General features: G+C 41.1%; 1 protein-coding gene across 1 annotated transcript in view; it reads left to right on the top strand.

The window, feature by feature from the left end:
* cacna1bb (calcium channel, voltage-dependent, N type, alpha 1B subunit, b) overlaps positions 1–25,521 on the top strand; it is a gene marked incomplete at both ends in the record, with an annotated part of 227,068 nt that overhangs the window by 76,810 nt on the left and 124,737 nt on the right. Inside the window, 3 exons of the mRNA XM_080476704.1 lie at positions 2,896–2,987; positions 5,210–5,362; positions 13,202–13,389. Of these exons, the coding sequence (XP_080332830.1) occupies positions 2,896–2,987; positions 5,210–5,362; positions 13,202–13,389 (433 nt within the window). The remainder of the gene's footprint in view (positions 1–2,895; positions 2,988–5,209; positions 5,363–13,201; positions 13,390–25,521) is intronic.

Genomic DNA, 25,521 nt, shown 5'->3' with positions numbered 1-25,521 from the left:
GGATCAGCAGTTTCTGAAATATTCAGAACAGCCCGTCTGCCACCAAACCGCCCTGCTACGTTTACCCTAAATCACTCGGCTCATCTCCTCCATGTCTGCATGTTGAAATACTTTGAGTTGCTGCCATGTGATTGGCTGATGAGCCTTTTGACTCAGCAAGTCAACATGTGTTCCTAATAAAGTGGCTGATCGTGTATAGCAATTGGAAATAATCAGTTTATCAAATATGATGGACCTTGAAGAGATGCGCAAAGCATGTTAAGTAAAAACATGTTTTTCTTTTTTTACAATCGTGTATAGCGAATGGATTCCCCCCGTAATGGTAAAGCCCTCCAGCAAAGATATGCTTTATTGGTTGCTAGGCTGCTGGTAACCAGGGAGAGATAAGCTTGCTTTTTTTCTGTCCCTCAATGTGTGTGTGAGAACGACTGTGTGTGTGTGTGTGTGTGTGTGTGTGTGTGTGTGTGTGTGTGTGTGTGTACGTGTGTGTGTACGTGTGTGTGTACGTGTGTGAAGATTCTCTTTCAGTCAGAAATGACAGTTCTCTGCCGTCTACATTAAAGCTTTTGCACCCTTGAGGATTTTCTGCAGGCTTTGGAGCTCCTGAAAACACTCTGCTGTGAAGCTTTAAAAGAAAAACCCAGATTTGATAAATACTATCAGTTATTCTTCAGCATGTTTCACAAAAAAAAAATTAAAAAAAGGATTTGAATGACATCAGTAAAATGTTAAAATGTCAGTAAAACCTGAAATTTATGAAAATATTACAGCTATATTCAATTCATTTAAATTTTTTTTTAGCTTGTTACTCATTAGTTGCTCATTACTTGTGTTGCAGAGTTGTGAAGGTGTCGTCTCCCACTGTCAGGTCTTAACGTTTAGCGTCAACAGAAGTTACCATCACACTAAACTCCTGTTTACTGGAGGAGCAGCACCACATGAGTGCCAAAAAAGTCAGTGACATGGAAGTAACATTGGCATTAGCTTGTATCCACACTGAAGACTCCCCCACGCAGGTAAACTATTACGTATGTTTCAAACATTGTCAAGCATCAGTCTTCATATGAGTCCCTTTTATTGGTGTGGTTGTTACATCCACTAGAGGGCAGGATGGAAAAAATTCTGAGTTGAACTCTTCTCTTGTGAAACTCTCCTCCCTTTTTTCATGCCTTTTTTGTAACTCCCCGTCTGAGGATGTTCCCGGGAAATCTCATACGAACTCACATTGGTCTATAGATTTGTCAGCAGATCAAAATGACTTAAAGTATGTTGACTCTTCATACATGTTTGACATGAATTGTGAAATAATTTAGTTCAGTGCGAGGCTGCATCAGTAACAAATTGGCTCTGGGCACAGGCTTTCATTCCATCCAAACGGCAACAAGTGAACCGCTTTCCTTTCAGTCTAATCTGTTTTTAAAGGGGGCCTATTATGCATTTTCATATTTGCTTTGAAAGCTGTTACAGAGTTGGACGCTCGTGTTCGACGGGGCCAAAGTGGTGAATAATGAGTTTAATTGCATGTTAAAATCTCTCCTATGAAGAGAAAGCCGAGGCCCGATAATAATGAGGCCGGGGGCTTTAGAAAAACTCAGCCTATTAGTCCAGATTGAACTTCTTTAGCTTCCTTGATGTTATGATTTTCGGTGTTTCTGTTTTCAGCGTGTTGCCATGTAAACGCAAAACTTTCCTGAACCGAAAACCCAAAACGATGCGTTTTCACTTAAAACGCAGTCGTGTAAATGAGCACTGAGTCAATTCAGCTGATCACGGGTTCAAACCCCACCTATGGGCTCCAAGAGGCTGCTGGGAGCTGAGGGCCTTGCTCCAGGAAACAGTGGCACCCTGTGTGTCTCCAGGGGGATTCATACTTGTAAACCCCCAAACAGAACCTCACTTCTGTAACTTTCTCCCAAAAGCCTGCTTGAGTAGTAATTTGCACATATACTTGAGTTCCCTGAATGTTGAATAATATGTTGGTTCAGCAAAAGTGAAGTTAACATTTTATTTATTCCTATATATTTTTTGTAACAACAAATAGATTCCGCAAGTTGCTTAAACTTGGACACATCTTGGCTCAGCTCACCGATTTACACGACGTTGTCACCATTTTGATGTATTTGTACTTTATGGGCTTGGTGTGTTTTCCACTGTAATCTGGGTTCAGTTATCTTTCTCCAACAATTCCAATCTTCTCCATCGTTTTTCTCATTACTTATTTTCTTTTTGCCCTCCGTCTCTCTCCCGGCTCTGCCAGGAGTGTGTTTTCTTATCTTTTTTTTTTTTCTTCTTCTTTTGCCGTGGAGCACTTACCGTAAGTCCCCGCTCTGCGTACAGCTCGTAATGAGGGCTGCCAGCTGTGGCTCTGTAGCTGAAGTGCATCTGCAAACGCACACGCACACACGCACACACACAAACACACACACACACACACACACACACACACACACACACACACACACACACACACACACACGCACACGCACGCGCACACACACATTCAGCACGTCGCCTCTTATATGATCAGCCTCTGGTTGTGTGAGTGAATGTGTGTGAGGGGCACCGCCGGTATCTGCTGAAACACTGTTTTACACCCTCACTCAATCGACTGAGGCCAAATGAAAGAAAACCACCGGCCACTTTAGCGTGAAATGACATTTGGTTCATTTTTTAAGAAATCAATGACAACATTAATGGCTGCTGGAAATAAAGCTGTTGTGGTGTTTTGTTCAGTCTCGACTCCACTGTGAATGGATTTTATATTTTCTAACGCTTCATCAAATATTAGAATCACATCATAGAATATTTATATTTTGCAGATTCCTTTTTTTTTTTTTGAGCCACTCTGTGTAGGTATGTGCGTTTCTAACCGTTCTTTTATGTGTTTCTGTGCAGGATCTTGGCCACGGTGGGTTCGGACTTTGACCTGAGAACCCTGCGAGCGGTGAGAGTGCTGAGACCCCTGAAGCTCGTGTCAGGAATCCCCAGTAAGCGGCTCTTCCAATACATCTTTCCTGAACATAACGTGTGATCAACACACTCTCTGTAAATTTGTAACAGATTTTGTACACGGAACAACTTTTTCATTGATGTCACGAAGGGAAATGAAGCTGTTATTTTCCTGTTCTTGTTCAACCTCGTGAGCTCTTACAAAGTGAAATTCTATTCTGAGAAGCCAGGTTAGTTTTAAATAGTATGGTGGTGTTGTTATTTTTCCGGAAGAAGTTGGTACATGCCTGACTTTTGCCTTTGTTTTTTTCCTTTTTTTAGAACGTGTAAGATGACTCCATTTAAAATTCCTCCTTTTTATTTCCTCATTGTCACATAATTATAGCACAATTTATCAGTTAGCAATATTTGCCTGCTCGTAACCCGCCCGACTCGGTCTCTGATTGGCTCGTCAGTCTTCATGTTGGACAGTAAACATCAACATGAACCAATCAGATGAGTGACTGCAGTAAGTACGAGCCAATTAGAGGCAGAAAAGAGGCAATCTGGCTCATAGAAACTGCTGAGCGGAGCATTGGGGGGGGCTTTGGAAAAAATGTACGCAATGCTGGGCGAAAAATAAGTGGCTATACACTGTATACCTGCGTATACCCTGAGGGCTGTACTACGACGTTGGATTTTCTCTTATCGAGATAACTTCAAGGATTAAGCCTGAGTTTTCTCTACTACGACGCTCGCTCACTTCTCACCAGGATGAATCACCCCGGCAACTTACGCTGAATCTCTAACCTGCTCCAGACCAGGTTATGATCTCGATAAACGGTCAGAGCTCCGCCTCCTGACCAATCAGATCTTGGAAAATGACCTGCCCATAAATGATGGTGATTGGTGCTCAGGTTCAGTGCAGAGCTGCAGCTGAGCTTAGAGGATAAATTAACTTAGAGCGATCTTTTTGACATAATGAGATAAATCCTGGTCACTGAGGCTTTGAAGGATGTTTTTGTTCTTGACTTGTTCCCAGTCTGTTTCGCTCCACGAGGGTGGTTCTGGAAGAAAGAGGTTAATGATCACACCGGACAGAACTGCAGAAACATGAATTTATGGAGCGCAGAACTACTCGTGCCGTTGCGGTGATGAATTCATATTCCAACGCAAAACACTCTCACAAGAGAAACTCCGCCTCAAAACAACTGGATGGAGAACATAAACTAAAAGAAGAGCAGTGAGAAAGTTCAGTGAAACTGAGTGATCACAGTGCCGTCCGTTTATAACGCAGATGAATTAATATCGTATAATCTCATGAAGTCACGTATTAACAAGTCAGGAATGTTCTGGCTTCGGCTGCAGCAGCAGTGTTGCTTTTCGCCTGGTGGATGTGTTTTAATTCTTCATATAATCTCAGAGCATAACTGCTCCTTCAGTAATCTGTAAACTGCTCTGCAGAGTTTCTCCAGGTGTGTGATTGTTCAGACGCTGCAAACTCCGCCCCTTTCATATGAACGCGCACACGTAGGTCTGGGTTGAACCAGCGAGTTGATAACCTGCTTGGTAGTAACGGTGACTAGGATCCCGCGTGAGAGAGATCCTGGATAAGTTTATCACCGTTTGTAGTACAGGCCTCTGGACTACACCACTGGTTGTTCATGTGCACCTCAAATGGTCTGGATGTACTTGATGCACAGTGTTTCAAAGACCCCCGATTTACACGACGATTCAAGTGAGCTGGGGAAAACATTTGTCGTGTTTTAGGTGTCGGTGGTTGGAGTCACTGAGAGCACAACTTTCTAAAAGGCCCTGACTCTGTCTCAGTGTAAACAGAAGAAAACACAACTGTTCGGAAATGCTGCCACTTTTCGAAAATACTGTAACTTCGCATGCGCATACTTCGCAAGCAGGTGGAGTTACTATTATAAAAAGTCCAGTTCAGTCTTTAAGAATTTTTGTCCCATTCAGGGAGTCCTGGTCTGTTTAATCTCAAAGAGGCAAAGTTGAAAGTTGATTTTTAATGATACACTGACGTCTTCCTCAACACATACCTGGAATTTTCAAATCATACCCTGCAAAAGCTGCATCATTCATGATGTTGTGTAATGGAAAAGTAGCATTTGTTTCTGAGCAGGTGAAGAGAAACATACCCAAGATAACATACAAAATATAGCATCGGTTTGAGAGGTGGGGGGGGGGGGGGGGGTCAGTTACAAGACGTAGACGGCACCCTGCTCACACTCTCTTATCTCACTCATCTCGTTGTGTCTGGCAGGTCTCCAGGTGGTGTTGAAGTCTATAATGAAGGCCATGGTCCCACTGCTGCAGATCGGCTTGCTGCTCTTCTTCGCCATCGTCATGTTCGCCATCATTGGCGTGGAGTTCTACATGGGCAAATTCCACACCACCTGCTTCAGAATCGACACGGGTGAGAGCAACAGCTTGGTCATGCTACTACAGGAATGATCGGATATGTATTAACCACTCTGCTGTGTATGTATGTGTACAGATGAGAACATACGTTTCATTGCATGCTCATGCGCACACACACACACATAAATGATTCATAAGTTGTGCGTTGGCTTTCGGGGAGCTCACCCCTCTGGCGTCGACGCAGCAAACAGGCAGGCGGCAGAATTCCTGACAGCCATTGCTCATGCCTTGATGTTGATGAATGGGACTTTCACAGTCGTCAGGCTCTGATGGATAACTTCTGCTGGAACTCGACAGCCTTTCTCCTCACCCTCCTGATTGAATGCAAGCTCAAGTGATCCTAATGAGGTTATGATTTCCCAGTTTGTATTTGCTCCTGAAATGGAGGTGTGTGAGTTAATGTAGCTGTGATGTCAATGAGTTCAAGAGTGTTTACCCTCCCTAATCCACGTTGGACTTCAAATTGAACCGACTTTGATTAGACTTCTTTATGGAAGTTTCTGGTGTTTGAACTCCAAAATCTGCTGCCATTGGTCTGAGAAGAACTAATGAAGTGGGGTTGAGATAAGAACCTGGACACCTTGATTATTTTCAATGGGAGGAAACCTGGATTAAACTCCACATGGACAGCCCCGAGACAAGAATTTGGAGATCTTCTTGCTCACCACTACAGCACAGGCAGGTCTTTAGTGATTGGCTGTGGTTCAGTTAGTGGACTAGGTCATTTTCCAGTCACATATTGGTTTGATCCTCAATACCACCCTACCCATATGATGAGGAGTCTTAGAGCAACACACTGAACCACAAATTCTCACCAGTGGAAGTCGAGCACTTTGCATTAAAGCCATCATAATTGCTGTGTGTGGCTCGGTAAATGTGAAAGCCCATTTAGAAGTCCATTTCTAAATTGATAGCTGTAGTGATGCATGTGTTCTTTCATTGTGACAGAAACTTATTATTCTAAAGTATTGTTTTAAAGAACCAGGTCAGTGATGATATCTACAACTGTATAAATGCCTCACAAAGTTTAACTCCCCATTTACATGACAATGTTTCAGGTGAAAATGCGTCGTTTTTGCATTTAAAAAAAATTCAAAATTCTGAAAACTTGTCGTTTCCACGTTGGGCCACTGGGGGCTACTGTGGCTTCCGCACTGAAACCACACACACATACACATAGAACAACACGCTATAAACATTAACAATGGGAGTACACGGACACGGACATTTTTTTTTTTTCAAGGGGTGTTTGTTTTTGTCTCCTCAAACATAAAGCTTGTGTTGAAAGAATGGATTTTTTTTCAATATCAGCTTTGGTTTTTCTTGATAAATCACTGAATGGAATATTTGACTGACCACAGTTACAACAGTTGGCGCTGCTTTTAACCATGACCAAAGAAACTGGATAGCAGGAACCTAAGTTTAAAAATGGTCTTCGCCAAAAACCACCATTTTTTCTTTCATGGAATTCTAGGTTGTAAAAGCTTCATGAATGACATTCAAATGAGGTAATGATAATATGGTTTATGTTACTAACAATGCAGCAGAACTCACACAACGCAGATCTTCAACAACTTGCTTCATTGATGACTGAAGGGGTTAAAAGCACACGATGGCTCGGTGTGGCAGAGCAGCGCTGGACAATTCCTGGAACTTATTCCAGGTTTGGAGACGCTGCAAAAACCTTTAGAATGAACATGTGGCTCTTTGGCCCTTCTGTAGGGGCTCCCTGAACCTTTTTAATAAAATTATAGCTGAATATACATTGGAGCTTATTTTCCCTTTGTTTACGCACACAAAGTTCTTGGGAGGAAAAAACTGCTCAAACATTTTTAATAAAAACCCTAACATAACTCGGATTCGTAAAACATTTTTTTTTGAAATGAAGGAAAAACACACAAAACGGCTTAAAAAGAGTAAAAATTGTTAAATCGGCTCAAATGTCTCATATTGTCAAAACTTTTTTTATAGAAAGTTAAAACTTCTAAAATTATAAAATTGAAAACGATAAAAAAAAAAAAACGTGATGAAAATGTAATGAAATGTTTACCATAATAATTTATAATTGAAACTTCATAAATGCAAGTTGATATAGAGTATATGAAAACTATATGTGTAACTTTACGTGCTGGGTTAGCCTCATTTATTGGTTAAACATGTTTTACGGCTCCAGTTAAATTTGATTTGGTGTGAAGTGACACAAACAGTTCTTTTAGTCATAAAGGTCACAGACCCCTGGAGTAGACGGAGAAAAATGCAACTTCTTGAAAATGCTGCCACTGCGCATGCATGTGCACCACGGTCGGAGTAAAAGAAGTGAAAATAGCTGAAAATGTTGCCCGTTTTATCACAAGAGTGCAGTCAGGAAAATGTGATTGTGATTAACAACACGAGCATCTTGTAAAGCCGAGCAACATCACAATCTGTCTTCGGTGAAAATAGGATCAAGTTTAAAAAAAAAAAAATGATAATAATAATAATTGAGGAAAAAAAAATAGTTTCCTCCCCTGGGAGTAGTTAGCATAGCAGCACAAATGGTTTCCGCTAAATCAAAGCTGGACGACTTTTTACGATGTTGTTTTTATTCTACATCGTTATTGTAATTATAGGAGGCAGCCGGGCTGCTTAGCAGAAATTACCCATTGTGTTATGTGGTGATAAAAATTATGAGAGGGCTTAATTTCCCCGCTGCTGGTGTCGGATGGAGTGTGAAGCCGTGACTTGAGGGCTATTGGCGGAGTGTGCGTGTGCGTGCGCGTGTGTGCGCGTGGCTCGAGGTTGCTCGTAGTGGTGTGAGCAGTTGTGACAGCCTGCTAATGTACTATACGTGTGTTCCTGGGTTATTTTTGTCGTCGCCACACAGCGGGGAGGAATTCAGCTCTGCAACACCGGTTACAAGTTTCTGTGTGTGTGTGTGTGTGTGTGTGTGTTTGTGTGTGTGTGTGTGTGTGTGTGTGTGTGTGTGTGTGTGTGTGTGTGTGTGTGTGTGTGTGTGTGTGTGTGTGTGTGTGTGTGTGTGTGTGTGTGTGTGTGTGTGTGTGTGTGTGTGTGTGTGTGTGCGCGCGCGGGTGTAATTAGTGCGTGACTCATGAGCAGGTAAAGCTGCAGTCACACAGGCTGCTCTGTATCGTATGTCGGAGTGTGTTTTAGCTCAGTCAAGGACTTCTTAATCATTTGCCCGACGGAGCAGACTGTTTTCTTTTTATTTCTCACTTTCTATGAATAATAAACAAACTGCCAAGAGCGATTAATAAACAAAATAATTTCCCTTGTGACATTAATTAGACGATCAACTAGTAGAAAACAACCGAGGAGCCGAAAAGTGTTTGTTAAATTGTGTGTGTAACACATGCTGTATATTTACCCCCTGGACTTATTGTTCACCCTGTGCACTTATTACTGGAGTGGTGGTTGATATAGTCTGTTTTTCTTTTCAGGAATTTACAAAAGAAACCCGCTTGTTTTCTAATGTGAAAAATGGATTTAGAAGTAATTTCAAATAATTAGAAAAAAGGAATGTAATTACCCCCGTTTCAAGGACTATTAGTGAAAAGCTCCACCGTTTTCAAAAAGTTGCGTTTTCAGTGGCTCCGGGTGCCATTGTCGTATTAACGGACTCCCAAAACACAATGAAAGGTTTTCATTTTCACTCGAAAACGTGGTTGTGTAAACAGTCTTAGGATGACAGTTTTTCTTTTTTCTCCTCTGAAGTTGACGGAGGTCTGGGCTCTTGGCATGAAGACTTAATGTTCACACTGTTGACTGGAAACTATTTCCACGCAGCGTTTACAGCGTGATAACTAAAGGTCACATCCATTCATACTGAATCAGTCAGTGCTTTATTTGCCCTGGTCAGTGTGGGGTGAGTCTCCACTGGGGGTTGTCAGAGCAATAACAAACATGGAGGTCAGAAGGAAAGTATTTCTTAATGTGATTAATATTTTTCTTAGAATTTTTTTTTTTTTTAAGGAAATCCTGGTTAGAGTAAAAAAGAGGAATATGATACAATCATTCATTCTGATAAAACACATTCTCAGGATTGATTTTACTGTAAGAGTAACAAAGACAAATAAAATAGAGCCTATCGTCTGTCAACATTAGATAACTAGAATGCAGTTAACTATCTGGTTTAGTATGATTTAGTTCTTTTAGGCAGATTAATTGTTGTCTAAAATAGAGGGTCAATGTATGACAAGGATAAATTAATGATATTGAGGTGCAAGTGTTGATAACAGCAGAAGGGAGGATTGTTTGAGTTGATTTAAGCGACAATGTTTTAATGTGAAAACTGAAAACTTTCAGAGTGTTCTGTGTGTTTGTTTACATGACAACGGAGCCACTGAAAAGGCCACTTTTTGAAAACAGCGCCCAAGGTGGAACTTAACAGCAACACTCAAGGAAATGGGGGGAAAACGCAACTTTTTGAAAAAGCTTTCACTGTGCATGCACGCCACAACTATATTAAATAGTTCTTCTGCACATGTCAGGGTACATGGACAGTAAGAACAATGGCGTCCTCCACAGTGTCATGACTCCCAGTCCACGTTCTCCTGGGACTAGATGCTGTTTAGTCACCGTCACAGCAATGCAACTTGGTCATCTGTCCATGCGAGTGTCCGTGTTCTCCCATCGTTAATGTTCATCGCGTTTTGTTCTCTGTGTGCGCGTGTGTGTGGTTTCACTTCAAAAACTAACAACAGCTCCTACTAGTGGCCCGACATGAAAACTATGGTGTTATTATTGGTGAAAAAGGTTTGAGCACTTGGAAAAGTGGGATTTGTAGTTGTGTACCGTGAGTTGTGTTCTGGTAGATTTACTTTTCTCTCCGCAAATACAACGCCACACTTACACATTCATAAATTCTTAATTACAGGAGCCCAAATCTTATTTTACAAGATAAAAAAAAAAACTGACACGCTCACATTTTTGCTACACTCGTTGCAGTAAATTTGGTGAAAAACCTATTTGTGCTCCTGTATCAATGTGAAGTTCTTCCTCACGAGTCACACATTCTGTTTTCTTCAACTACAAATCAACACGTCGCTGCTCCTTGCTGAGACATCCGGTGAAAAACTACCTGTGCGTTCAGTCAATAGAGAAAAAGCTTATCTGAGATTGACTGATTTCACCGTTTTTAACATTCCTTGCTGTTTCCGCGTAAACGAACATTTTAAAACGTTGCTGTGTAAACGGGAAACCTTTCTGAAACGGAAAAGCAAAGACTATGCTTTTTCACTTTTCTTGTCAATGGGGCCAAAGAGACATTAGATAATTCAGGATTTAAATAAAAAGGTAAAATGAGCTTCAGTGAAGGTGGATGTCACAGGATGAATGAATCGTGTAACAATATGCCATCTCCTGGTGAAGTCACTTTAATAAAGGAAGGAAGGAGATACATTTATCCTCGTCAGAAGAGAAAATAATCAAACAAGAGGTGGACTATGTGAACCAGAGAGGCGACGATTCTTCCACTTCCCTCCCAACAAACTGCACCTCGCGGGTCTCCTGCTTTTTGATGTTGGATAATTAAAAGTATTTGTTTGTTTGTTTGTTTGTTTATTTATTTATTTATTTATTCTTTGAATTTAGCACATGGAGCCACAGTTAGCGAGCACCAGAGATGTTTCCGTATCATTCGTGGCCACTTCGTCCAGCTGACTCAGCACCTACCTATCAGGAGGAAGCAAAGGACACGTTTTACTGGCGTGACACATCAGAGGGATGTTGGCCGGGCCGTCTGGCTCCGCAAGTCATCGTTAAAACTTGGCACGGATCAAGCTCGTGGCACTACCGCTCATGAAACTCTGGGTGCACGAGGCATCTGTTATGCTCAGCATATTTATTCTTTAGTCTGATCCCCATCTGCTGACGTGAGTGCCAGAACACCCCTCAAACAGACCCTCAGCAGTCGCAGCTCTGCGGAACATTGGGATCTCTGAAAGCTCAAAGACGTCAACACGCGTCTCATGTCGTCCAACAACCTAAAGACAGACATTTCTTACGTTCTTAAAGCAGAGACTTAATCACTTCTGAAGGTTTATTGTTGCACTTACATTTTATAGCATTGGGTTCTGGGCTATTGAAATTAGATTTTTAATTATTTCAAAATTGAAGAGGACGCAAAATATTGTAGATCGTGGGAATAAAAAAAGTTATGGTTACACAATCCAAATGATTTACTTTGGATTAACAATGTGTGGCCCTTTAACTCTGCTTGGCAAGGCAAATGTATTTATAGAGCACCATTTAGACACAAGGCAATTCACATTACTTTACAAAGACTTAAAAGAAATGGATTAATTCTTTAGAAAACATAAAGGAAACACATTAAAGCTTTTCAAAGAAATACAAGAAATGTATTCATTTAAATGTGTCATTAAATCATTTAACCATTAGGAAACATAATACAGGGATCAGACTGAGCATTTAATTATTGTGATTATTATTATTGTTATTGTTAATGTTATGTTATTGTTGTTGTTCGATCACAAAGTTGGTGTTAAACACGGGAAGATAGACACAGTAATGAAAAAATATAGTTATTTACTTATTTACTGAATTTGAAATTTTGAAAAATTGTGTCAGAAAAAAGGTCGCGGAGCAACAGAAAGTAATAAAAGTCATTAGAAAAATTATTTAGTCAAGAAATAATTCATATCGAGCAAAACTAAAGTCAACTTAAGCCTCGGCCCTCGACAGCTGTGCTAATTTTTCACGATGCCCCTTCAGGACATTGAGTTTCCTTCCCCTGATGTTCAGTGTGTCCGATCAAGATTGAATCAAAATGTGAAGACGGAGACACTCGAAACTCAGATCAACTAATATTGTGCTTGTAGCTGGAGCCATGTTAGAGTGAATAAATGAAATAGAAAGCAGTGTATTGCTCAGCACTGTCTCAGCAAGAAGATACCACAGTTTGCTTGTTGTGGTCAAAACTCAAGTAAAAGACAACCTGGGTGTTGTGGTTTATTCTCTCTTGCAGTAAAGTTTCTCACAGTGACAAGAACTGGATCAACCTCCTCTGCTGCCTGAGTGGGTTTTTCTTTAGCTTCCCCGACTCTTTCCCAGGAGGTGTGGGTGTTGATTATCAGTCTCTCCTGTGCTGAACTTTCAACCTGTTCAATGTTTTCTGTCTTTTAGCCACTACCATGTTGGTTTGGCAAAAAATCTCTGTATTTGTAAGTTTTTAAGAAAAAGTTTTTGTCTCGATGTTCTGTGGTGTAACTTTCTCATGGTTTCAGTAAAAAATTGGTATTTTTATTACGCTACCCATCGTAAGCAGAGGATGTCTACAACAGGACTTTTGGTACTTTCTGTTTCAGGCTCTACTTATGAAATTGTACTCATGAGATCAAGATAATGTAAGCTGTTGTTGAAATAATGTAAATCGAACACTTTGAAGATTTAAACAGTTTGGGCAGCTATTCAAACCGCTGTCTTATTGTAGTATGTTTTTTTTTTTATATGGTCAAAGTGAATGTAATAAGTGGATGTAATAAAAAAAATCCTTCATTTAGGGTTTAGGAATTTGTCTTGTCATCGGTGGGCTCCTGTTGGGGGCATATGGAGGCTCAGTATCCACTGGGGGGTTTCAGCTTACTCTTGGACACTGATGGGGAGCTTGACCGCTTCCGTCGTGCGGTGCTTTGTACCGTCCTAAGGTCTTTTCGGGGCTTCTGGAGGACGGTTGCCCTCTCTTTCACGGGAACTGGGGGTGGAGTCGGGGGGACTGGGGGGATGGCTGAGTGCCCTTTGATTACACTGAAATAAACATACCTGAATCTCACAGTGAACCCTGAACTCACTTCCTTCTCTCTGCTCCTCGGCCATTTAGGTGAGAGGGCAGCCGACTGGCCTTGTGGTCTGGATCCTCCTGCCAGGCTTTGTCCCAACGGCACCCTGTGCAGGGAGTACTGGACCGGACCCAACTTCGGTATCACGAACTTCGACAACATCCTGTTTGCAGTGCTGACTGTGTTCCAGTGCATCACGATGGAGGGCTGGGTCGACATCCTCTACAGCGTGAGTCTATACACACTAGATTTCCCTGGATTGCTAATATACCTGAACCATTTTACCCTATGTTCGCAAGACAAAAACGCTTTTTTCAAAGGGTCATGGTCAGTTTGCAGCTTGTTGGGTTCCCGGCTTGGTTTTACGTCATTGTTCGCACTCTAAAAGATCAAATTCATTACGTATGAAGACCTCCAGACGTTCATCATGGTTCAGCAAGGAGCCCTCTATAAACTGTAACTGCATTATAATTAGCCTTTTATTTACTGTGCGATGATTAGAATCAGAGTAAAGCACTAAAGGAGGCATTGACTGATTTTAAAATCCCCAAAAGCACAGAATGTACACATTCATGCTATAAAGAGGAACCACTAGACTCACTACTATACAATCCAGAGTGTACAGTCAGTATTTAGGTTGACACAGATATGTTAACTTAGTGTAAACTTTCCAACAATCTGGTGCTCATCTCATCTTCTTATGGGAAAGTTTAGGATCCATTCCCCATCCTGCTATGAGGGAGTGATAAGCTTTAGTGACATTAAATGCCTTTAGAGACTTCCTGTTAGAAGTAGAGGGATTGTGAATGAGGCAGATGTAAATATCAACAGAGGACAAATCTGGTAACGTTCCCGTGTCAATAGTTGAGAGTGATGATTCAGTATGGCAAACAACATCCTAAAGGTGCTTCCCAGAACAAAACAGACTAGTGATTTAAACCCAGTCCTTAGACTCAAAGATCTAAGACTTTTTCTGTGTATGCAAAAGGCCTATTTCTATATACTTCTATATATTTTTATATATATATTTAGACAAATCTGTCAACCGTATTTGAGAGAAATAGGCCTTTTGCATACATAGAAAAAGTCTTAGATCTTTGAGTTCAGCTCATGAAAAATGGGAGCAAAAAAAAAAAGTATTGCGTTTATATTTTTGTTCAGTGTAGTTTTCAGCGTTTCTGCCATTTCCGTGCAAACGGACATCGTTTTCAAAACGTTGTTGCCTTGTAAATGCAAAATTATTCTTTAAATAAAAATGCAAAAGTGATGCATTTTCACTTGAAATGTGTAAACGGGGTCAGAAATGTCTGATACAGTATGATAAATCGATGGATCATGGATGTTCCAGAAAAGGATAATAGCCTTCAAATTAATGTCATGCAGAATGGTTTTATTACAAAAAGAATCAACAGCGCCAACTCATGGCCTGGCAAGATAACTATGTAATTTTCAAACCACAAAAATGCAAAAACCAGGCGTTTTCACTTGAAACGTAGTGTAAACGGGGTCTTATTTTTTCACTTGCTCCCTTCAGGGGTCGCCTCAGCAGATCATCTGCCTCCATGACCGTCCCCCTGTTCTCCTTCACTACAGCCACTGATGTTATTATTCTGCCTCGCCTGCGAGCTCCGTCTCCCAACATCCTTTGTCCAAGAAATTCGCAATCTCTCCTCGGCAACATATCCAAAACATCACACTCTGGTATCTCTCGCTCTGTCGCTAAACAGATCAACTTTTCCTTCTCCTTCTGATCTGTCCATCCTGCTCGGTCTAATGAAAGTCTCAGTGTCTTCCTCTCCGCCACCTCCAGGTCAGCCTCCTGTTGTAAACATCATCGCAGGCCTCATTACTCTGTTATAAACCTGGGCTTTCACTCGGGCTGCTATCTTTCTGTCACACATCAGTCTCAACGAGCTGTCAATTACTTTGAATGGTTCACACGGGTACGTGACATCCTCCGTCCACCGTCACTGCCTCTACTCCTCACACCTTAACTTCGTCATGTGTCTCCACCACATTCACACACATGGACTCTGACTTGTCTCTCCTGAGCTTTGTTCCCTCTGTCCTGTGCAGATCTCCATTTTTCCGGGTTGTTTACCATCTGCTCTCTCCTCTCTCTCGAGAATACAGTATCATCTGCAAACATCTACGACAATGACGATTACTACTACTACTACTGATATAGATCTTCATGACTGTAATAGTAGTAGTAATAGTAGAGCTTCTATATAAACAACGGGGTGCTTGTTTCTGGCATTTAGTCATTATTTTCATACATGATATCTGAGTGTGACAGGATACTGAATGATTCACACAGACGGGAACATATTTTAGCATCTCTTGCTCGACTGCCCACGGGATTAAAATTCATAAAGTCCTGAAAAAAAGCCTGGGAGCTCCCAGGTCCAGAAGTGTAACCAGTTGAAGGGCTCTCGTGACGCGTTTGGGGGACTAGTGTGTCGCTGAAGGGCACCATGAAGTTAGAGAGTCACCGAGTGAAGAGGTTTCTTATTTTGTTGCACTGTTTCTGGTTGTTCATACGAGTTCACAGACGTCAGTGCATCAGTTTGCAATTTGCATGAATGGTAATGTCACTGAAAAGTCAAATTGATGCACAGTTCATATGCTGTGCCAATGCAAAATGACTAAACTAACTAAACTAAACTTAACTTAACTAAACTAAACTAATAATACTTGATTAATCCTCTGGGGGAAATTCCTTTTGTCCAAATTGAAACCATCAGTGGGCGGCCACATTACGGCGCTCCGGGGAGCTGGTGGGGGTCAAGCGTTTTGCCCAAGGAGCCACGATGGTGACCTGTCTGCTGTGATGGTCTGGTTAATGGATATTTTACTATCCTTTATTGGGATTGTAGTTAATCTCTGCCAAATGAGAAACACGTTGTTTGCAATAATGAAGTTTAGTTTTAACTTTATTTTCCACACTGACACATACATGTTTCCATAACCTCTTTACACTCAACATTATAACCATATTATTGAATTCATTTTGTTTTTCTAGACATTCATACCTATTTTTCTCCATTATGACTTAATTTGAATTTATTTTTAACATTTACTGTCAACACCAAAACTTTATTCTCCATTTCTGAGAATTCATTCCAGACATTTTGACCCAATTAACTGTATTTTCTGATCTTATAACTTCATTGTTCTCTGATTGATTTGAGTTTTCATATTTTGAATATGTGAAATGTATACTCAACATTTTCACAATATTTTTTGAAAACACATATTTATTTTTTTACATTTCAGTTCCATTCTCATTCTCACATTTGACAAAATTTTTTTGACAATTCTAATCTGTGGTTTACAAATTTATTTTCAGCATTACTTCTTCATTCCCAACCGTCTGACCTTTTCTTAAAGGACTCATATCACGCAACTTTTCAACACTTTCCCGTGGTTCCTATTGGTCCAAAAACATAGTATTCAAAGTTGCCCTTGATTTTCAGCCGGTTGAATATTCAATCATTCAAGTCGCATTCAGAATCTGCTGGGTTTCGGGGAGCTGGACTGGCTCCGCCCCACATGCCCATCTTGGGAATATGCCATTCGCTATTGTTTACATTCTATCTGTCGGAGAAACACCGTTCAACCATACCAATATGAACCAGAATGTTAGCCAGAAGGAGAAGCCCCTGAAGAAGGTCTGACTCTGCTGCTGCCGCAGGATGTTTCAGAAGGTTAGTAACACATATTATGTGTCTGAATGTGTTAATCAGCTGCACCGAATATTTTCGTTTACAAAGAAATGTGCTGTTTTAACAGCAAATAAATGACTATTCAGACCAGCCCGAGTGACTATGCACTTATCTAATTGTGCATGCCACACTGAGATCGGAAAATGTAATTATCCTCTACTAATGATCATAATTAGTAGCGGACAGGAGAATATCCTGAGCCAACCATTGAATCATAGAAATAAATAAAAAGATCACCTCACAATTATCAAGCCCCTACACAGACCTCAGACTCAGCAAAGCCTACATTTGATCTGCAGTCTCTGTCAGCACAACTTTGCAGACATGAACAATAAACTCACAATAAACAAAAACAAACAAACAAAAAACTGGCCTCAGCTGTTGCAAACTAACCAGCCTGGTGCTTCGAAAAGTCATATAAAAGCACAAACCAGAATATTTTACTTACAATCCCCACATTTGCAGTAGAGTCACGGATAGTTGGTACAGATCCACGCTTTATTAGACGTTTTGCAGCGAATCCAGCGTTGTTCTGGCCGTCGTTATGAAAACACTCCTCTGTGAAGTGCTGGGAGTGACATACAAAACTTTAGGAAGTCTTTCTAAAGTCTTTCTTCACTTCTGGAGTGTCATTCCCAGGTATGGGGACGCATATTACTGTCGGAAAACCAGTAGAAAGTGAATTTTGCATGATATGTCCCCTTTAACATTCTGACTTTTATTTCCTTTCCTAATTTTCCTAATTTGGAATGTTGTAAAATGATAGATTATGTCTTCATCCTCAACCTCCTGAATTAACGATACCAATAATGTCATGACAAGTTTGAGAAAGCAAACAGATTAATTCTCCTTAACTCGACTTCTAAAGCATGTTAAAACAAACCACGGCGGAAACAAAGCGCTCTACTCAAATAATCAAACAAAAACAGGGATTATTAGTAGTTTGAATGTGACTAACAATTCAATTACATTTTTATTGCATAGCACCAAATACCACCCAGTCATTTCAAGGGTTCACTTTCGCAGAGAAAAACCAACAATTCCTCACGATGGGAAGGAAAAACTCCCTTCTAATAGGACGAAACCTGCAGAACCCGACTCAGAGCTGTACAGAGACTGTAGGAGAGTCAAATGTTAGTCAAACTTAGTAGTGAATTCTGGAGAGTGAGACATGAAAGAAGCTCACTCTCCCAGCATTCTAAACCGATAGCAGCTTCACTAGAAAACCAGCCTCACTGTTAACTTTATTAGATAGTGAAATATTAGCCCTAACCTTAAAAGTGAGAACGTGTCAGCCTCCATAACTGACACCGGTTCTACAAACCTCAGCATGTATTATATTATATTATATTATATTATATTATATTATATTATATTATATTATATTATATTATATTATATTATATTATATTATATTATATTATATTATATTATATTATATGTTTGTACATATACCTTCTGTCTCGGTTGCTCACATACAGAAAAGGCCTGTGTTTTGGAAATGGAGCGCTTTCTTTTCCTCACATAGCGTGACCTCAGTGGATAAGCAGGAATACATAATCAACCTCTATTAATATCCCCGCTCTTATTATTTGAGCCTTCTGTGCGACGAGGAGCGAGGTGCACCTTGCAGGGGAACACAAACATGCAAAGAGCAGCGCAGCTTGAATATCGTTTGTCGGGAGAAATTTCACAGTCAAAAAAAAAAACCTCAGAGAGACAGAACACACAGGAATCAGACTTGAAAAAGCTTAAGACAATTTTTCACTATGAAGTCAGACAAAACCTTCTTAACGGCTGAATTGTTTTGAGAAAGATCCACGTGCTTCCGGCATTGAAGGTCACCAAAAGGAGCACAGAGGTTCCGAAAGTGCTGACATCCTTAAACCTAAGACTTGCAAAATTACACATCATTCTTTATGAGACAAAACAAGATTTCTCTAACAAGATTTGTGTCCGGGAAAACAGATAGACGAGGAAATGACGGCTCGTCATTGAATTAACATTCTTCACTGTTTCATTTCTTGGACGTCTATCCTGGTGGTCCTTTCAGTTTTTACTCTTTAATTTTGTCCTGTGTTTCTGTCGCCTGTTAATTCTCTAAAAGCTTCCCCTCTTCCCATCCTCCCCTTCATCTTTTCCTCTCCCAGGAGGCAGCGGCTCACTGCCACTACAATCGGAGCCACTTACTGAGCCACCCGTCTCCTTTTTCTTCCCTGCTCCAGCTCCAACATTTCCTCTACCTTTTTCTGCCTCATTATCCTAAAAGCTGCTTCCCCACACCGCTGTGATCCAATAATTCTCTTTCCTCTCAGTTGGAAGTAGTTTTTTTGTGTGTGTGTGTGTTTCTACCTTGTTCTTCCTTTCCCCTCTGCTCGGAGTTGATCTTTTTGATCAATCAATTATTTTTACTCCAGCGGCTTTTGCGTGACTTTATCGCTTTTTCCTGCTCTAACTGTCTGAAAAGGACTGCCTCCTTATGTTTTCCAGTCTCCTCATTTCTCTGACACAATTCAAATCAAAGGTTGAATATTGTGTTTAGCATGGCGTCATTGCAGATCTTAAGGTTTTTTTTTTTTAACTCTTCCTGTGCTCAGATGGTGTTTCTCATTCTGATAAACTCTTCAACGTTTTAAACCTTTATCGCTATTTCGTATTTGTGCTCGCCATTGTGGGCGTTTTAAAGAATGCCTGGAGTCCGCTCGGTGCGTCTCCGAAAGCTCTCTGAACAAAAGGACTGGGAGCAGCCTCAAAATAGACTTTGATGCTTCAGAATACAAGAAAAGCAACCTGCCAAAGACCAATTCTGGATTCAGAAACAGTCCCCACAAGAAAGGGTTGTATTGAAAAACTTCAACGCTACTCTGACGCCCATCTTTTTACTTGTCCTCCTTTAAAAATAGTTTTCACTGGCGTTTCATTTCTGAGTGTACATCTTTCATTGTACATTCTTTGGATCATGGCGCACAGCTTTGCGTGCATGGAAACTTGTTTTAACCATATTGGTGTGAAATACAGTTTTCCTACCTACATTATAGCTCCATGGATCTGCAGGACAAATATTCCGTCGGTTCAGCTTGATCAGCACGAACACACATTGTCAGAATGAAAGCGGACCCTCTCATCCGAATCTCCTTCGTCGGGGGTCAAATGATCCTAAATGCATGATTGCCTTCGTTCACCTGATGAATTTCTGCCTGCATCCCTTCATGCTTGGTGCTTGGCAAGGCAAGGAAAGGCACATTTATTTATAGAGCACCAGTGTTCAGGAAGTTTGTTCCACAGGTGAGGAGGTAGGAAGTAAAAGCTGCTTCACCTGGTTTGTTTCTGACTCTAGGAACACTGAGTAAACCTCCTCCTGAGGACCTCAGAGGTTTGGAGGTTTGATATTCTTGAAATAAATCTTGGCCCGAGACCATTCAAAGCTTTATAGACCAGAAGTCAGATGTTGAAGTCAATCCTTTGCCACACAGGCAGCCAGTGCAGGGATCGGAGCATGGGGGTAATGTGCTTGGAGGAAAATGACAGTGACAAATGAAAAGTGCTCGATATTGGAGACAACACTGCTCTTAAACATAATCTTCCCTGGAGCCTTCTCTGAACTGAGAGAATGTTTCCTTGATTAGTCTGGAAAACAAATCCACCTTCAATGGTGGCAGGCTTTTGAGTGACGCTGGACGCAGGGATCATGTCGGAAATGGTGCGAAACATCATAAGATCAATCATCCGATGGACTGTAGCACTCCTTATCCGCATCTACTGCTTTGTTGAGCAGCTTCCTCACCTACGTGCATGCTATGGATTTATGTGATAAATAGTTTTTTATGTAATTGTATCAAATATGATGAAGTAGGCATAGTCTTTGCGTATTGTTTGTGTATTGACTGAATTAACCGTTTGACATTTATTAAGTACTCGTATCAGTACTCAGTATCGGCTCGTATCATAGCTCATATTTGTACTCGTCCTTTAAAGAAAGATTTCTTTAGCCACAGCTCGTGTCTTTATACATCAGCAGTTTCACTGACACTGACTTGGAGAACGTTACTTGCCTTCAGGAGAGTTTTGTAAGTTAGAATGTTTGTCTTGCAGTGGGAAAGCATTTCTCTTGAGTTTCTAACTGTTTTGAGCTGAGTGATACATCTGTGGATCATTGCTGCAAGTTTTTTTTGTCATAGTTTATCTACCACATGGGCAGTTAAATCACTTTCATCCTGGCCTTTTACACTTCTGGTATTTCTCAGTGGTTTGGGCCTTAAGCAAAGCTACCTAATGAGGATGATGTTGTTGGAACATCAGCCTCATCCTCTGTTACTTTTTTATTGGGACACCTAAAGGGTATTATTCCTTTTAATAGCCCGTGATGAGAACCTGACCTTTAAAGAGCCCGATATGCCCACTGCAGTGAACCAGTGTAGGTTTGTCTTTGGCTCACCTCTGCATATTTCATATTGCTCTGTGGAAAATCCCAGATTTATTTTGTTGTACTTTCTGCCTCCACTTCATCCAATAGCTGTTTTTTTCCAAAAGTGTTTAACCAGGATTTCTCAATTTCTACAGTTTGGATCCAAATAGACAAAAAAATTAAATAAATAATCACAACAGTTACGAAAGATATGGTTGTCGGTTTGTATGTTTTGTCATGTTTTTTCCGGCGAGGTTGATTGACAACTCTCTTAGCCGCTATGAGCACTCAAGCAGGGCCAAAATGTTCTGTAGCTTCTCAAAGTTTTCCCCAAAGCCAGTGCCAAACAAAAAGAAACTGCCACATTTTCTGTCAGGAGAGCCGAAAGAAGGACCCAGAGGCAGACTGAAGTGTGCTCAAATGTGAATGTTTGGAAAGAGAAAAGGTTAGAAAGGATTTCAGACAGGTTGGCAGGCAAAGAGAACCAGATGGTGAGGCAGGGATTGTGGGAAAAGCAGGTTAAGTATGCAAACAGGCCAAAGGACAAGAAACTGGTGGGGGGCATGTATGAGAATAGATATCTGTAGTAGACACACCACACCACATCAGGACTGCATTTTAAACCACCAAAATCTACCACAACTTTTGCCAAAATATAACGTGCAGTGCTGTCAAACGGAATAGAATTGAATAGAATTGAATAGAATTGAATAGAATTGAATAGAATTGAATAGAACTTTATTCATATCGCACCTTTCACAGACGTGTGTCAGAAGGTGCTTAACAGCACTAAAAACAGAAAAAAATAAAACAAAATGACATTGAGGGGGCACATACAACTCTGTTTGATTTCAGGCCCAGTCTACACGACATTTCAAGTGCAAACACATCATTTGTGCGTTTATGTGTCAGGCCACGATTTGCCGCAGTTGTTTGTTGTTGTATTGAGACCACACACGCATGTGTGCAGACAACAGTGCACTATAAACATTAACAATGTGAGGACAGATCGACTCAGTGTCATGACACTCTGGAGGCCGCCATTATTGTTCATCTACTCGTGCACGTAGAAATAATTAATACCACGGCCATGTGGGCATGTGCAGTATCATCGTTTCCACAGTTTACACCGAGACGGAGCGTTTCTAAAAAATCGTGTTTTCCCCGTTTACACAAGCACGGAGACGAAGCATTTTCAGTGGCTCCGACGACCATTTTGGTGTAAATGGACACAAAACGCAACAAATGAAATAAAGGACTTTTAGCTTGTAGTCCAGTGATAAGTGCATGTGTAGTTTTGTTTGATGGCGTTGTCAAGAGAAGTTTTTTGGGATGTTTCACTGTATTTTGCACAAGAAGATTTCATTAAAATTGGTCTCTATGTTGAGATTGTAGTTATTTTCAGTAGAAACTGTTTGGTTTTGAGGATATTATAGACATTTTCATCACATATACTGTGCAACATCAAAGAAAGACTTAAATATTTTAATATAAAGGTTATTATGACAGTATTTTACCCACTGAAGATGAAATTGGGCCGTTACCCCTAAGCTAAAATGTGTTTGACACCCCTGATCTCGGCTAACTGTTCAGAGTGCAAGAAGCCGACTTGATAACAAAAAAAAAAAAACGGGGGGGGTTGCAGATTTATTATATTCCCCCTGCTTCTTACAGCAGCTGACTTTTGACCTCTGAGAAAAACCCAGTAGGGATCAGCAAATCAATACCAAAATATCAATATTTGAGAAATGTCCCTTCTCTCTTTGAGCGCAGACACAGTCAATCTTAGCATCTTTTTAATGACTATGATATACTGTAAGAGGAAGTAACTAACTGCTTTCTTTTACCACATAAGCATTGATACTGCATCAGTACGGGAGTTGTGGTTTTATAGTCAGTACTCATGCTAATGGTTATGTGTCACTGTTCATGACTCAAGGTACTAGTAGACTACTGGATGTTACTTAAACTCTGGAATATCTTCATCCTCAAGAAAGAAACATAATCTATTGTTTCAGGATACCCATTTGTTTTTAAAGTAATGAACTATTCTTCCTGGGGTCCAGAAAAGTCATACATCTATTACATACCGCTCAAAGATCACTTTTAAAATCCAGAAACATACAAGAATTACTAATGAGAGACATTCACAACCAAAACCACTTTAAAACTTTGAGTTAAACTGTGAGTGAGACAGACAATAGCCATGAGTGTGTTTGTGTGACTGCAGTGTGGCCTGCCTACATGTCATGTACATACAGTGGGGCAAAAAACTATTTAGTCAGCCACCGATTGTGCAAGTTCTCCCACTTAAAATGATGACAGAGGTCTGTAATTTTCATCATAGGTACACTTCAACTGTGAGAGACAGAATGTGAAAAAAAAATCCAGGAATTCACATTGTAGGATTTTTAAAGAATTTATTTGTAAATTATGGTGGAAAATAAGTATTTGGTCACTTCAAACAAGAAAGATCTCTGGCTCTCACAGACCTGTAACTTCTTCTTTAAGAAGCTCTGATGTCCTCCACTTGTTACCTGTATTAATGGCTCCTGTTTGAACTGGTTATCTGTATAAAAGACGCCTGTCCACAACCTCAAACAGTCAGACTCCAAACTCCACTATGGCCAAGACCAAAGAGCTGTCGAAGGACACCAGGAGAAGGATTGTAGACCTGCACCAGACTGGGAAGAGTGAATCTACAATAGGCGAGCAGCTTGGTGTGAAAAAATCAACTGTGGGAGCAATTATCAGAAAATGGAAGACATACAAGACCACTGATAATCTCCCTCGATCTGGGGCTCCACGCAAGATCTCATCCCGTGGGGTCAAAATGATCATGAGAACGGTGAGCAAAAATCCCAGAACCACACGGGGGGACCTGGTGAATGACCTGCAGAGAGCTGGGACCAAAGTAACAAAGGTTACCATCAGTAACACACTACGCCGACAGGAAACCAAATCCTGCAGTGCCAGACGTGTCCCCCTGCTTCAGCCAGTGCATGTCCAGGCCCGTCTGAAGTTTGCCAGAGAGCACATGGATGATCCAGCAGAGGATTGGGAGAATGTCATGTGGTCAGATGAAACCAAAATAGAACTTTTTGGTATAAACACAACTGGTCGTGTTTGGAGGAAGAAGAATACTGAGTTGCATCCCAAGAACACCATACCTACTGTGAAGCATGGGGGTGGAAACATCATGCTTTGGGGCTGTTTTTCTGCTAAGGGGACAGGACGACTGATCCGTGTTAAGGAAAGAATGAATGGGGCCATGTATCGTGAGATTTTGAGCCAAAACTTCCTTCCATCAGTGAGAACATTGAAGATGAAACGTGGCTGGGTCTTCCAGCATGACAATGATCCCAAACACACCGCCCGGGCAACGAAGGAGTGGCTCCGTAAGAAGCATTTGAAAGTCCTGGAGTGGCCTAGCCAGTCTCCAGACCTCAACCCCATAGAAAATCTGTGGAGGGAGTTGAAAGTCCGTGTTGCTCGGCGACAGCCCCAAAACATCACTGCTCTCGAGAAGATCTGCATGGAGGAATGGGCCAAAATACCAGCTACTGTGTGTGCAAACCTGGTAAAGACCTATAGGAATCGTTTGACCTCTGTTATTGCCAACAAAGGTTATATTACAAAGTGTTGAGTTGAATTTTTGTTATTGACCAAATACTTATTTTCCACCATAATTTACGAATAAATTCCTTAAAAATCCTACAATGTGAATTCCTGGATTTTTTTTTCACATTCTGTCTCTCACAGTTGAAGTGTACCTATGATGAAAATTACAGACCTCTGTCATCATTTTAAGTGGGAGAACTTGCACAATCGGTGGCTGACTAAATACTTTTTTGCCCCACTGTACTTACATCCGGGATGCTCTCAGTATGGAGGCAGTGGGGGAGGGTGAAGCCTCTCAGAGCCACAGTACCATCGAGGCAGAGGGTCTGTGTTTTGAAGATTGTGTACTTTCCCGTAACCCAGCGCTAACCTCACAGATTGATGACTGTGGCTGCCGTCGCCCGGAGGGGGAGCGCGCAGACCCTCCTCCCTTAATGGCACCGAATGAAACGCAGAGCGGCTCTCCCCGTCCTCTCCATCATTACCATCTCGCTCTCGCTCCTTCTTCTTCTCTCCTCATTGCCTCCTCAGTGCCCTCCACGCTCCCCTCATAACTCCACCCTCCCCCAGCGAGGCCGTGCCACAGGATCCCGTGGCGTCCCAGCAG

The sequence above is a fragment of the Lipophrys pholis genome, assembly GCF_963383615.2.
Source record: "Lipophrys pholis genome assembly, chromosome: 12".
NCBI classification, from domain to species: Eukaryota; Metazoa; Chordata; class Actinopteri; order Blenniiformes; family Blenniidae; genus Lipophrys; species Lipophrys pholis.
This window is presented reverse-complemented; position numbering and strand designations above follow the sequence as displayed.